Source organism: Mus pahari, chromosome 2, assembly GCF_900095145.1.
Source record: "Mus pahari chromosome 2, PAHARI_EIJ_v1.1, whole genome shotgun sequence".
NCBI lineage: Eukaryota > Metazoa > Chordata > Mammalia > Rodentia > Muridae > Mus > Mus pahari.
Genome location: NC_034591.1, coordinates 48,005,405 through 48,018,427, shown reverse-complemented (window position 1 = coordinate 48,018,427; position 13,023 = coordinate 48,005,405). Strand labels below are relative to the sequence as shown.

At 41.9% G+C, this 13,023-nt stretch overlaps 1 protein-coding gene across 1 annotated transcript in view; it reads right to left on the bottom strand.

Moving 5' to 3' along the window:
• Snd1 (staphylococcal nuclease and tudor domain containing 1) overlaps window positions 1-13,023 on the bottom strand; it is a 405,547-nt gene that overhangs the window by 360,822 nt on the left and 31,702 nt on the right. The window contains exons 3-8 of the mRNA XM_021191040.2: window positions 10,562-10,682; window positions 7,148-7,226; window positions 4,732-4,892; window positions 3,952-4,043; window positions 3,116-3,274; window positions 1,775-1,881 (exon numbers count right to left, since the gene is read on the bottom strand). Of these exons, the coding sequence (XP_021046699.1) occupies window positions 1,775-1,881; window positions 3,116-3,274; window positions 3,952-4,043; window positions 4,732-4,892; window positions 7,148-7,226; window positions 10,562-10,682 (719 nt within the window). The remainder of the gene's footprint in view (window positions 1-1,774; window positions 1,882-3,115; window positions 3,275-3,951; window positions 4,044-4,731; window positions 4,893-7,147; window positions 7,227-10,561; window positions 10,683-13,023) is intronic.

Genomic DNA, 13,023 nt, shown 5'->3' with positions numbered 1-13,023 from the left:
GGAGAAGGAGAAGGAGAAGAAGAAGAAGAAGAAGAAGAAGAAGAAGAAGAAGAAGAAGAAGAAGAAGAAGAAGAAGAAGAAGAAGAAGAAGAAGAATCAATGAACAACTCTCTTAAACTGTTTATGACTAAGTGGATGCATGTGCAGAGGGAGACAGCAATGCTTTCTGAGAGCAGTACTACGGCCAGCCTTCTAGGCAGCACTAAAACAGAAAGACAAAGAAGGAGGCAGGAGCTGGAAAACACAGAAAGCATTTCCACAGAAAGCACATAATTGTACTCACAATGCAAGTAGCTCAGATACGCAACACAAAACGGCAGCCAAGCGATCATACGGTGAGATGTGATTTGCATTCTACGGTCTAAGCCTATTTTACAATGACTCTCTTTAAAAAACAATCTCTAATCTCCTACAACTGTTAGAAACCATAGATATTATACTAATTGTACTCACTTTCTTCAAAGACAAGCTGGAACTTAAAAATTATCATGAAAATTTATCAACCAAAATAATAACTTAGAACAGTAATGAGTAGAAAATAGAAGTTTCTGAACCAAAGCAAGCAAGAAAGAAATTGAGCATCACAGAATACTAAGTATTTGAAGTGCTTCATCTACAAGACTTATATCTTTCCAATTTAATTGTGGCACTATATACAACTTCTGAAAAATTAAGCAATCCCTCTGGCTTTTCATCAAACAATATAGACTTGTCAGATATATCCTATCTAGTGTCCCAGATTAAAATATGTTTCTAGGACTTACAAATGTCTGCTTATAGGCACAGGAGGATGTAAATAAAAGTCTTGAGAAAACACCTAATAAGTACAAGGATCATTCTTTCTTTTCTCATCTGTACACATGAATGGCAAACAAATTAACAAAGCCACTGTAATTGTAAGATTCTGAGCGAAGGTTCCATGCCAAGAAGCTAAAGGACGGTCCTCTGTCAGGACTAAGTTCCCCTTCTGCTCACTCACCACGCTCCTGGAGTTGGAGATCCAGGCTTACCTGGTGTTGTTCCCTTTCAATTACGCTTGGTACCTGCTTCATTTCTTCCATCCACTCCACCACATGTGAACTCAAAACATCTAGCTATACCTGAACAAGCTACCAATCTTTAAAATGCTCATTTCTGACTTCTGGAAGGTTGCCATCACCTCAGAAATATATTAGCACTTAAAATTAAAACACACTTTCAAACACATTAGGGCCATCAGCCTGTAATGGCCTGGTCCTTGTATAGAACCCATAGGCTCTACATCTCCATCATAGTTCTAAGCTTGCCTGTTTGGGAGCAGCTGAAAAGCAATTCATTCCATCATTTACTTCAAATTCCTAAAGCTAGAACACTTGACAGGGAAACTTGGAGAAAAGTGACTAAGAAACATTTAAAAAGTAAATCAAGTAAGGGAAAATGTCAGATGGGCTGGCAAGGCTAAGCAGGTAAATTGCTTGCCACCACACTGGAGGACCTGAGCTCAATCCTCAGTAACCCTGTGGTAGAAAGAAAGAACCAACTCAACACAAGTTGCTCTTTCCCTTCTATACAGCATGGCACGGGCACACTCACATACACACACTAAGCCCTTATTTCCAGCCATTAAACTACCATAGACCTAAATTTTAATATGTGAGTCACTCCACAGGACAACCCATGCTATCTTTTCCCAATTCCCTTACTGAAATAAAACAGGCAATAAGACAGACGGGTGAGAGACGATGGCCAGCTTCTTTCCCTGAAATGCTTAGCAAGGTGCCCTGGCAGGCCTTACCTCTCAGCTGCCCTCAGCTTTTCTGCACCCCGGGTGTAAACTGCAATTGACCAGTCCACACAGCGGGCAAAACCTTCCTTCAGGAGGAGTTCAGTGATGTTACCATTCTAAGAGACGAGGCACAAGAGAAGACAGACACAAATCACACAGTGTTGCACCAAGAAATCAGGTTTCTGTTTCTGACATTGCAAATGCAGTCACTGTCTAGCTGGTACTTCAATTTTTTCTAAAATAGGAAAATGTAGTTAAGAAATCACACCTAAGACTCAGGATGCCACTCTGAGACTCCTCTCGGCCTTGCCTCATGTCCCAACAACACCCAGCATAGCAACTCTACTTAACAGGAGCAGAATAAATGTTAGCGGTACCGAAGGGAATTGACATTTCAATAGTTCTTTTGGGGGCAGAGGAGGATGGTAATCTTTAGAAGAGATTACACCTTACTCTTCTCTCCCTCTAAGAACCAGCACTTTTTCTCCTTTCCATCGGCAGAAAGCTGAAGAGCAGACTGCACATTTCGTCTGATGAATAACAATTCATATTCTTCTTTGACACAGAACCATCTGGCAGGCATGGCCAAAGAGTCAGCACTCCAGAAGAAAACAGACATGACCTTGGCACCCTGCAAACCAAGCCTGCCCACGTTCTGCAGCAGCCATCGTGGCAGTCATCTAGCTGGAAAAGTAACAGCAGGTTAACCATGTATTACATCTCCATTACAGTGGTGAAAATCCACGTAGTTCTCACAAAGCAAGGTCATTACCTGTGCAAGAATATCACATCTATCAAGCTGCACAACAGAGTCAAATTCCCAACAGTCACAACTTTAACAACATAAAAAAATTAAAAATAAAAACCCTAAACCCAAGCTCCAGAAATAGAAGGTAACTGTTAAAGATAAGAATATGGGAAATAATTTTTCCATGTGTCAGTCTCCTTCTGATTGGTGTGTCAATATTCCAGGAGAGCTCAATTCTAGACCTACATATGAAACTCCCCAGTCCCACTCCCCAGCCTTCAACTGGCAATGGCAACTTCCAGACTCAAAGACTTCCCTTTATAAAGCTGGGAACACTTGAGATGAACTTCCTAAAAAGAAAAAAGAAAAATCAATGCACTGATTTGTGCATAATTACAAATTAGATACATGACTAATGGTATCTGCACAGAAAAGACTCTCAAGTCAATGGATGATACAATACAAAAACAAAAAAAACAAAAACAAAAACAAAAACAAAAAAACAAACCCTGCCAAGATTTGAAACAATGCTGAACAGAGAGAGACAGTAGCAAACTGAACACAAGGCCGCAGACCATCCGCCCAGGTGGAAGCACACTCACTGGGTGGAGGATGGTACCCAGAATGTTCTGATTGTGGCAGCTCTCCAGAATGATCTGCACATCTCTCTGAAGCAGTCGAGACTCGGTGAAAAACTTGGCTTCTGCAGCAAAGGGCTCCGGTGTTTCACTCCCATCTGTTTCCCGACGAAAGGTTGGGCACTAAAGGAAAGTAAGGACAGTGAGGAAAGATGAGGTGAGTCAGTGACCCCACCGGCACCAGGCTTCCAAGGGGCATGAGGGCCACAGCCTGAGCTCAGAGTTCGAAAAGCTGCTCTTCTGACCATCTTTAAAACACCAGAGCAATCAAGCTTTGTGTTAAACACAAATGAAACACAGCATGCAGAGCAGTTTACTTTCCTTTAAAACGGTCTCTTTACCAACAGGCAATCAGGCAGTACCTAGCTTTCAATCCCTGATTCCTTAAAACACACATGGATAGGTGTACATGAATTTAATTCGTATCTACAAAGCTTCAGAGCCACTCACACCTCCTCTTTATTCCTAGCTTCATGTCTCAAACAGTGCCCCACACCAAACAGGCCTTGATTACTTTAAATCTAATAGAACTGTCTTACTATGAAGTTTAACCCAAAATAAGTATGAAATAGTCTAGCCAATGACTCCTAGAATATATATATATATATATATATATATATATATATATATATAGAGAGAGAGAGAGAGAGAGAGAGAGAGAGGTATAGATATATAGATATATAGATATAAATATATATAGATATATAGATATATAGATATTCCCCAAGTAAAGAAATCTCCCCATCAACAAACATTCCACAAACCCCAAACCCACTGTGCAGCTGAGTGTGTGGTCTAACCTTAATCCCTGACAGCATGACGGTGACAAGGTAGTGATCTGGAAGGAGCAGGGCCCGGACCACACTGCCGTCTCGAACATGCTCAATGATAGCTGAATGATAGAACAAACATTTTTTGATCATTAGAGAAAGTTGGTCCAGGATTACACAATGCCCAACCTACCTGCATCTAACCCATCTCCTGCCCAAAAGCCTGAGAAGCCTCCCTCGAAGAAACAGAGACGCACTGGCTGAAGAGTAAAATCACCTGATGAGTCCAGGAGAACACAGGTCAAACCTGCTTCTGGCTTTTGAACCTGAGACCTCCTGCACCTCTACTCTCCAAAATCTAGAGTGCTCAACAAAGAACCAATAACCCTCATTGCCCTTGCTTAGATTCTTCTAAATCTGTAGTCAGTAAGAGTCCCAAGGAGCAAAAACTACGTAGCATATAGATATGTCATACGTTTATATGTATGTGAAATATGTTTCTCCCTTCAATTTTCAGCATTAGTCTAAGTAGCCTTGAGAGAACAGAAAGTACACAATGTGCAAAATACTAACAATTTATGATCAGCAAGAGTACAGGGCTAGCCTCAGCACTACATAGCTGTAGTAAGCTTTGTAAACCAACTCAAAGCCCCTTCTAAAATGTCATGGTGTTCTTTAACCCTTAAGGATTCCCTTGGATACTAAATAAGCAAAAGAGAAACTCGCTGGATCTTATAAACCCCAAGAATCAAAGAGAGCAAACAGAAAGAAATCACCCTGAGTCTGTCAGCCTTTTCCTGCCATCCTCACCATTGACGGGCTTCTGGTGGTGTGAGTCCACAAAGTGCCTTGGGTTCTCAATGGTGTACTTGAGGTCCCGGATGGTGTGTGAACCGTTGCCCTCACTCCACATCCCTTTCTTCGATGCCTTTGCTTGTTCCTCGCATTCTGAAAGCCGGTTCTGCTCTGGGCTGGGACATGAAAGGCAAACAAATTGTGGTTAGTGCTTCACAAACAGAGCTATGGAGCTCTTGGCCAGTTGGTTTCTTCAGTATCTTCTCCCCTAAAAGAGACCAAGGCATTTATTTAACCAGAAAAATCACCAGAAGTACAAATTTACAAATTCCAAATTTGTTCCTTCAAAGGACAGATGAGATTCTAAGAGCATTTAATGAGAGGCTCTGCAGAACAGGCAGTACTTCTGCCAGAGAGTAGAATAGAACAAGTTAAGGGCTCCAAGGGGAGCCACTCCAGGGGGTGCAAATGCATTTAAGCATCCCAGATTCCAGAAGCCAGGCCCAGCTCAGCAGGGACAGTGCAGGGAAGGTGACTAAGAACCACCCTTAAAGCCTTCCTCATCTACAAGAGGGGTGGGGGCAGCTGCAGGACACAATGCTGTCAAATAATAGTGGCTCAAAATTGTTTAGACACCCAACAAGGCCAGCAAGACAACAGGCAGTTTGAAAATAAAGCCTCCTGGTCTTGTGATGTGTCTGAAGACAGCGACAGCTACAGAAGCCTCTTCCTCTACTATGGAAACCAATAGTAGACCCACCCAAAAGGAAAAGATAAAAGCAACAATTACTTCTTAAGGGGGAAAGACTTAGTACAGAAATGACCATACACCGTCCTATCAGGGCTAAAGGTAGGAAGCAGGGAACTACAAGTCTGCTCTTTGCAGGACTCCTAAGACCATCCACACATTGAATTTCCTATCCTGGTCTCTAGGAATTTCTGTCTAAGCAAGCCTCACCTAACATTTTCCAAGCTGGAAGTTTCTGGTCCTCTCTCTCTTCTCTTCACCCAAAACATAACTAAAAAACTCAAGAGATGCCCACGTTCACAGTTAAGTAAGGTTAATGAGACTCTGGGGGGGCATAAGTAGGGTCAAACAAAGCCACAAGAGACAGCGTCAGGTCTAATGGGATTGGTGCTTGTTCCCGTGGAAGCAGGACAAAATAGTTACAGGGTTTGGGGGGTTTTTTTGTTTTGTTTTTTTTTCTTTGTTTGTTTGTTTTGTTTTTTATTCCACTTGCAAACTGAATTTAAAAAAACAACCAAACACTCCAACAGTAATCATGCCAGTAATTGTCCTTAAGTTAGAACTGTGGCTTCCTTCCAAAAACACCACCTAAAAACAAATGTCTTAATTCAACTAATTCCCACAGGCACACAACAACAATTAGAGTCCAACAAGTCTCCTTCCAATCAGACAGGGCCACAGGTAAACAGTGAGTGACCTGGCCCCAGAGCCTCAGAGGACAGAAAGAAGGCAAAAAGTACAACTGAGCCTCTGGCTCATTCTCATCAAGTGTACACGTGATGCAAATAGTTATTCAAAGCTTTTCTTCGGCTACTGCAGTTATAACATACCAAGGACTTAATGGTTTAAACAGCATGTTTATAGCCTCCAAATTACTGATGGAGAATATCACTTTTCAGAGACTAAAGTGTTAATTAAAGTCAGCTGCAATCCACCCTACTGAGAATACTAGTGAACTTGAACATGCTTATGTACTAGAAGCCTTACATACATATCTTCTGACAAGTTCACACTACCATTGGCTAGAAAATATATTCACCTATTAATGAAATATCTACAAATTCAAGAGCACGGGCTCAGAAAGGTTTTACTCATCTTCAAATCCAAGAAATTATAGCTCTGCCAATTAAACAGATTCAGAGCAGAATCTTTCCTCCTCTCCTTTTTTCACTGCAGTTTTCCTTACACCTGACTCAACGTCACATCTTTTCGTTGTCTGTCTCCCATTAAAATGCTAGCCCAGCCTAAGTCTATTTACTGCTATATTCTCTGAATGGAATAGCGACTGATACACAGTTGAGGCTCAATATTTGGGTTTGCTGGCTTGGAAATAGTCTGGAATTGCATATCTATGGTCTAAGACCCAATAATTCATGAATTAATATAAATAAATAAATTAAATAAATAAATAAATAAATAAATAAATAAATAAATAAATAAATAGCTGCCTAGTCTCCAGGTCTGTTTTTAAAGGAGGTATACATAAGTCAAGCACCATTAAGAAATGTTAAGTGATCTCCTGACTCAAAACAATCCATGAGCAAGATCTCGGAAGAAACTAAAGCACCTGAAGTTATGCATTTTGTAAGAGAGAACAGAAATGACATAAAACAAAATAGCTTATTGGGCTCACAACTTCTTGGTGCCTCAAAAGAGAATGTTGTAAAAGTGCTACATACTTACTTGTTGGCTCTCATGCCTTCTCTCCGGGTGGCCAAGCCTTCTGCAACTAGCGACTCTGCAATGTTTTCCCCATTAGTATCTGGGGGAGAAAATTAACCACATGAGTATCTGAGGAAGGAAATGAACCACAGGAGCCAAACCTGCCTCTGCCAGCAACAGCACAGAGGAAGGACCATTTTCATCCTCGCTTTTCAGGATGGGGATGCTGTGGCCAAGATGCAGCACTGACATTCTCAGGAAACTCCCAAAGCATCTAGTCTCAAGGATAATCTCTCTTCCCAGGACTCTGTTTCTACTTTTCTAGAGATTCCTAGGCCAAAAGCAATCCTAGGAATCATAGGAGACTGACATACATGGCAGGTAGCTCCGCGGAGTGATGAGACCCTATTACTGAACAAAAACTCAGTTTCATGGCAGCTTGGAAAAGTTCTCTCAGAATCCTGTCTTACCCTCAAAAGCAGGGCTTCCACTTGCCCCACTGGCTCTTGTGAGAATGAAGTAATGCAAATCAACAACACAGTGCCGAGGCGGGAATTAGGAAGATGCAGATAAACTCACTCGGTGCATCCATCACACAGACACCAGAAAGTCCAATTCCTCTCCATGTCACATTCTAGAGTCCAAAGGACACCAAGACAAGCCACCCAGCTTAAGACTGACTAAGAGGATAGTATCTAGGTTTTCTTTCACAGAGCAGCCAATAGGACAGGCAAGAAAAAGATGATAAACATACAACTTAACCTGATTAAGGTTCCTCCTGAGTACCTGAAACATTAATTGCATATCCATACTACTGAAAAGGCTTTTAGTCTTGGTATGACTCTTAAATCTTTGTCAGCTAAAACGATAAAGGAAGACATCTTTGCAGTTATCACTGCCTAAAAATCTTTAATATGGCAGAGAGCAAGCTCCCAGATAAACTATAACGGAGTGGTCGGGTTGATAGGTAACATCAGCATAGAATTTTATTCTGGAAGTTTACCTGGTACATTAACTCCATCCTTACTTCCTCAAGCACTAACAAGCCCATGTGCATACATACACACACATACACACACATGCACACACCTCTAATGCCTCACCACCAGAAGACTCAATTTTCACAAAGGCAAACTGCATATTTCTTTCTCTCCCAAGAAATGTTGAAGGCAATGTTTATACAAAGGACTCTCATGTTCTGCAGCTAAGCACCTGGTCCTTTGCCCTGAGGTTACTGTTGAATTTAAACATAGATTTCATTAATATTACTAAATACTACAATGGTTCCCTCAAAAAACAAGACTTCTAGGGTGGAAAGTCAAGCCAAAAGATGTCACAATGAGGAAAAGTTGAGTACTGAGATGCAAAAATGTCAGAAGAGAGAAAAGAATGAAGCCCAGGCCCACTATCAACAAAACTCTCACTAAGTATCATGTTACAGAGCACCCTGAAATGCTGAAAGGATTAGGAAGTGAGTTCTCAAAGGGGGTGGTAGTTCATATTCATCGACAACTTAACTAGATGTGGAATCACCCAGGAGCCATAACTCCAGGTGTGGTTTTGAAGGAGTTTCCAGAAAGGTGTCAGAAGAGAAATGTCTATGCAGACTGTGGGTGGCTCCATCAGGTGGAGGAGTCCCTGTCTACATAAAAAGGGAAAGAAGAAAGTAAGCTGAGTGCCAGCACTGCTCTCTTCCTCATGTCCAGGCACTTCATGGCCCTGCTGCCAAGTCTTCCCCAGCTATGATGGACTACTGTATATCTTTATACTGTCAAAGCAAAGCAAACCTTCCCTTTCTTGATCCACTTTCTTTAGGAAAACTAACATAGAATATTTCTCATGAAAGGAGAAAAATACATTCCCTTAGACTGAACCTTCAAAGGAAGCAACAAAATGTGATAGACAGAAAGCAAAGAAAGGTAAACATATCTATCTATAAGCCTAGGATCTCAATCTCACATATTTATCAAATTATGAATAAGAGAGTCACAACTTGATAGCATTCTGGACCTGGAAGATAATTATCTTCAAAAGTCAGAGGAGCAGCCTTAGCGGCATACACTGAAATCCCAGCACTCCCAGACGGCCTAGTCTATATAGCAAGTTCCAGTGCTACAAAGTCAAGAGACTTACCTTTCTACAGTAAGTTGTGGGCTAACCACAAGTTCTAATCCCCTACCCTCAATATGTGCAAGGGAACTGGGCAAGATGGCTCCACTGTCATTCTCAATTCACTTTTCTAGAACTTGTACAGCTAAGCTCAGCCTTAATGGGATGTCATTAGCTTTACCTTCTAATGCTGACCTAGAGTCAACACTGACTACTCAAACAGATATCCTAAGTTGTTATGGTATTAGGAAGACTTCTAATAATTAACCACAGAAAGCTTATTAAAGAGCAAAATCTGCTCTAAAGCTATGTATGCCTATCTCTTATCTAGAAAACAAAGTCTTTCATTGTCCCACTACCCACTCAAAACACTATTCTCAAGATTTACACTCTCTGTATCCAATCCAAAGAAGACCACAACTTCTAATATCCTATAAATCATTTGGCCTAACTAAACAGTAAGTGTTTATGTGCGTGTGCACATGCGCGCGCGCACACACACACACACACACACACACACACACACACACACACACGAGTGTGCTCACACAAAGTTAATGATGATATATACCATGTTAGTTTTTTTAAGAAAGATTTATTTATTTCATTTATATGAGTACACTGTAGGTGTCTTCAGACACACCAGAAGAGGGCATCAGATCCCATTACAGCGGTTGTGAGCCACCATGTGGTTGCTGGGAATTGAACTCAGGACCTCTGGAAGAGCAAGCAGCAAGTGCTCTTAACCGCTGAGCCATCTCTCCAGCTCCCTGCTTTACATATCTTAAATCTATCTCTCAAAATCTAAGAAACTAGGGCCTATAGAGGCAAAAGGTAAAAAGATACAGAATAGGAAAGTCAGAATTCTAACCTCATCTATCCAATTCCAACACCAATTTTCATTCTATTTTATTTCAAACCATGAGACAGATTTTAAAAATAACATCTGTCCCCAAACAGATCCTTTGCTAAAGAGTCCCTAGAAAGAGGAAAAAAGACATAGAGAGAAGAATGCAGAAAGAAATATAGGCAATCTATAGGAATTCAATTAACACTCTGAGCCCAGAACAAGGAGCTGGTGAGTGGCCTCTATGGGAAGAAGAATGCTGCAGTAAACCACAGGCCCTACAGCAAGCCAAGACAGCACAGTGGTGAACAAGGACCAGGGCTGCTAGAGGTGTGCCTCTGCTCCTCTGTGCAAGAACCCAGCAACAGTTCCCACACCAACTGTCCTAGAGCTATGGCCATGGAGGACCATACTGGCCTTCTGCCCCATAAAAACTGATCCTTGGATTAACTAACAAGTTTATTCTTCTTACTGCTCACCTTTTCCAAGGTAGATCATCCCATACTCTCGTCCCTGGGGAGTCTTGTTTTCTATCGTGAAACAGACTTCCTTCCCAATCAGCTTCTTGCGAAGGAACTCTCGAGCAGGAAATGCCCAGGGCTGAAAGACAACACAGAACAAGTGTTACAGAAAAACTGCCTACTCCAGACCCTAGCCAGCATCAAAGCAACCTCATGTCTCCAATAAAAACATTTACACATCTACCTCAATCTTGCTAGGCCAAAGACATGGAAAAAAACCCCTGCCCACTGAGGGCCTCCTATGAAGGTCTAGCAGTTGGATTAAATAGCCCAGGCGCTAACCCAGGCCTCAGCGCTTCCCAGACACCAGCAGTAGCGCTCTCCTCCACACTCTTGTTCAGTTACGACTTACTTTTGTACAATATTTGCCAACGTTTTTATAGCACTTAGCACATGCCAGCCAGTGCTCTGACTACTTTCCATAGATCATTCCAGTCCCTGGAATGGGAAGCACGTCCAGGAAACACCTAGCAGCAGAGCATCATAAATAGCTACTACCGCATCTGCTCGTCTCCTTCCAGTGTACAAGGCCCTTGCTTTCCCTAATGGTAGTTCAAGGTAGAGCTGGCACAGTGACAAGCTTTTAATGCTGGGACTATCTGAGAGTGAATCTCTGCCCTGGCAGGAGCCTTAGTTATGTCATTTACACCACCATTTCAAGGACAGCAATAAAGTTTAGAGAGCAGTCCCCAAAATGTTTCCTCTTCTACTTCTACTCTGATCTGAAACCTGGAATTTGGCCAGTGATACAGCTTAGCAGGTAAAAGCTCTTGCTGCATAAACCTGACAACCTGAATCCAATCCCCAACTCCATCTTGCAAATAGAGGACAGATGCCTAAAAGCAGTCCTCTGGCCTCTCTGCATGCATACTCAACACACACACACACACACACACACACACACACACACACACACACACACAGAGTACTATTACTACTAATAATAAACTTGGAAAAATGTCAACTATTTAAAACCTTGGGCAGACAGCAGTGACAGCTCTTGATAAGGAGCGCCTTATAAATGCCATGATGCTTCTGGTGTTCACTCATTCAGGAAAGACACAAGGTGGGGTGGGGGGGTTGCAGCACACATCTCCTAATAGGAAATAGAGCCTCCGCATGAACAAGATAATGCACAGAGATATGCACAAAGAGACGGTCTTGACCACCTCATCACAGCTAGGATGGTTCAGGTCTTTCCAACCCACACCCTATATGTAGCTGACGATGGTTATAAATGATGCCCAATGTAAAACAGTAAACTCATGAGACTCAGATGTTTTTCATGTGTATGTGACTTTTTCCCAACTGCATGGTTCTCAAGGTTTACTTTGTAGATGACATTGTGTCACAATGTCAAAAGGTACAGTGAAAAGAAGCATTCTCCTTCTCATCTGACACTCAGGGCTCCCTCAGAGTCCCAACTTTTCTTAGGTCAGAAACAGGAAAGGGCCCAAGGGGCACAACAGCATCCCACAGACTAAATGTTGATGTACAAAAGGGAGTTTCTCCCTTTACAATTCCAATCTTCCTGCACTGCCTGCTGTCATCCCTTCGAGTCACAATTCAGGATACACATAATAAAATGCAGTCTGTCAGTTAGTGGCCTGAAAAAGAAAGCTCAAATAACCATTTCTATCCAGGACACTTTTTTCACTAGTTCATTCAATAAATTTACTGAAATTTTGAAAAAAAATCCATAGAACTTTCTAGAAACTAGCAGCCAATGAAGATGCAAGTCACAAAAGTACTGTTATTTAAACCCAATGGTGGGCAGCTCCTGGAAGAACTTGGCTCAGGTAAGAAGCCCAAACCAACCTCCTCCTGACCATCCATCCTGCTCTTCTCTCCTCAAAGCACCAACAAGCAAAGACACACATGACAGCAACATAGAGTTCACCATATTACCACCTTTCATTCTTAGCATCACCTCACTTCCTCAAACTGAGACGACATCACTCCACAAAGTGGAGTCTGATATTTGATTCCAATTGTAAACTGCACAATGGAAAACTGTTCTGAACCAACAGTACTGAGCCTCCTGTATTTTTTACAGTGGAAAAGCTTCCTAAAAATTTACAGCTGTGTTCACAACACACTACACTACGCAGCACATTACTATTCAGACCCCGTAACACTGTACCCAAGAGCTCAGTAAGTGCCCCACAGAGACGAATACTTATCACAGGTAACAGCACTCATGAAGGGTCAGCTCACAAGGGAATCTAGCTTTAGCCCTGAGAAACCCTCCAGGTTCTATGCACCACAAAGAAGCTCTCTAAAAGCTTTTAAAGCTTGCTCAAGGAGCACGCACTCTTCCCACATTTTACAGCTGATCTGTCACTAGCTGGTCAGGCAAAAGAAAATTACACTGGAGATCTTGAAATGAAATATACCTGATTTTATTGGGGGGGGGGGGG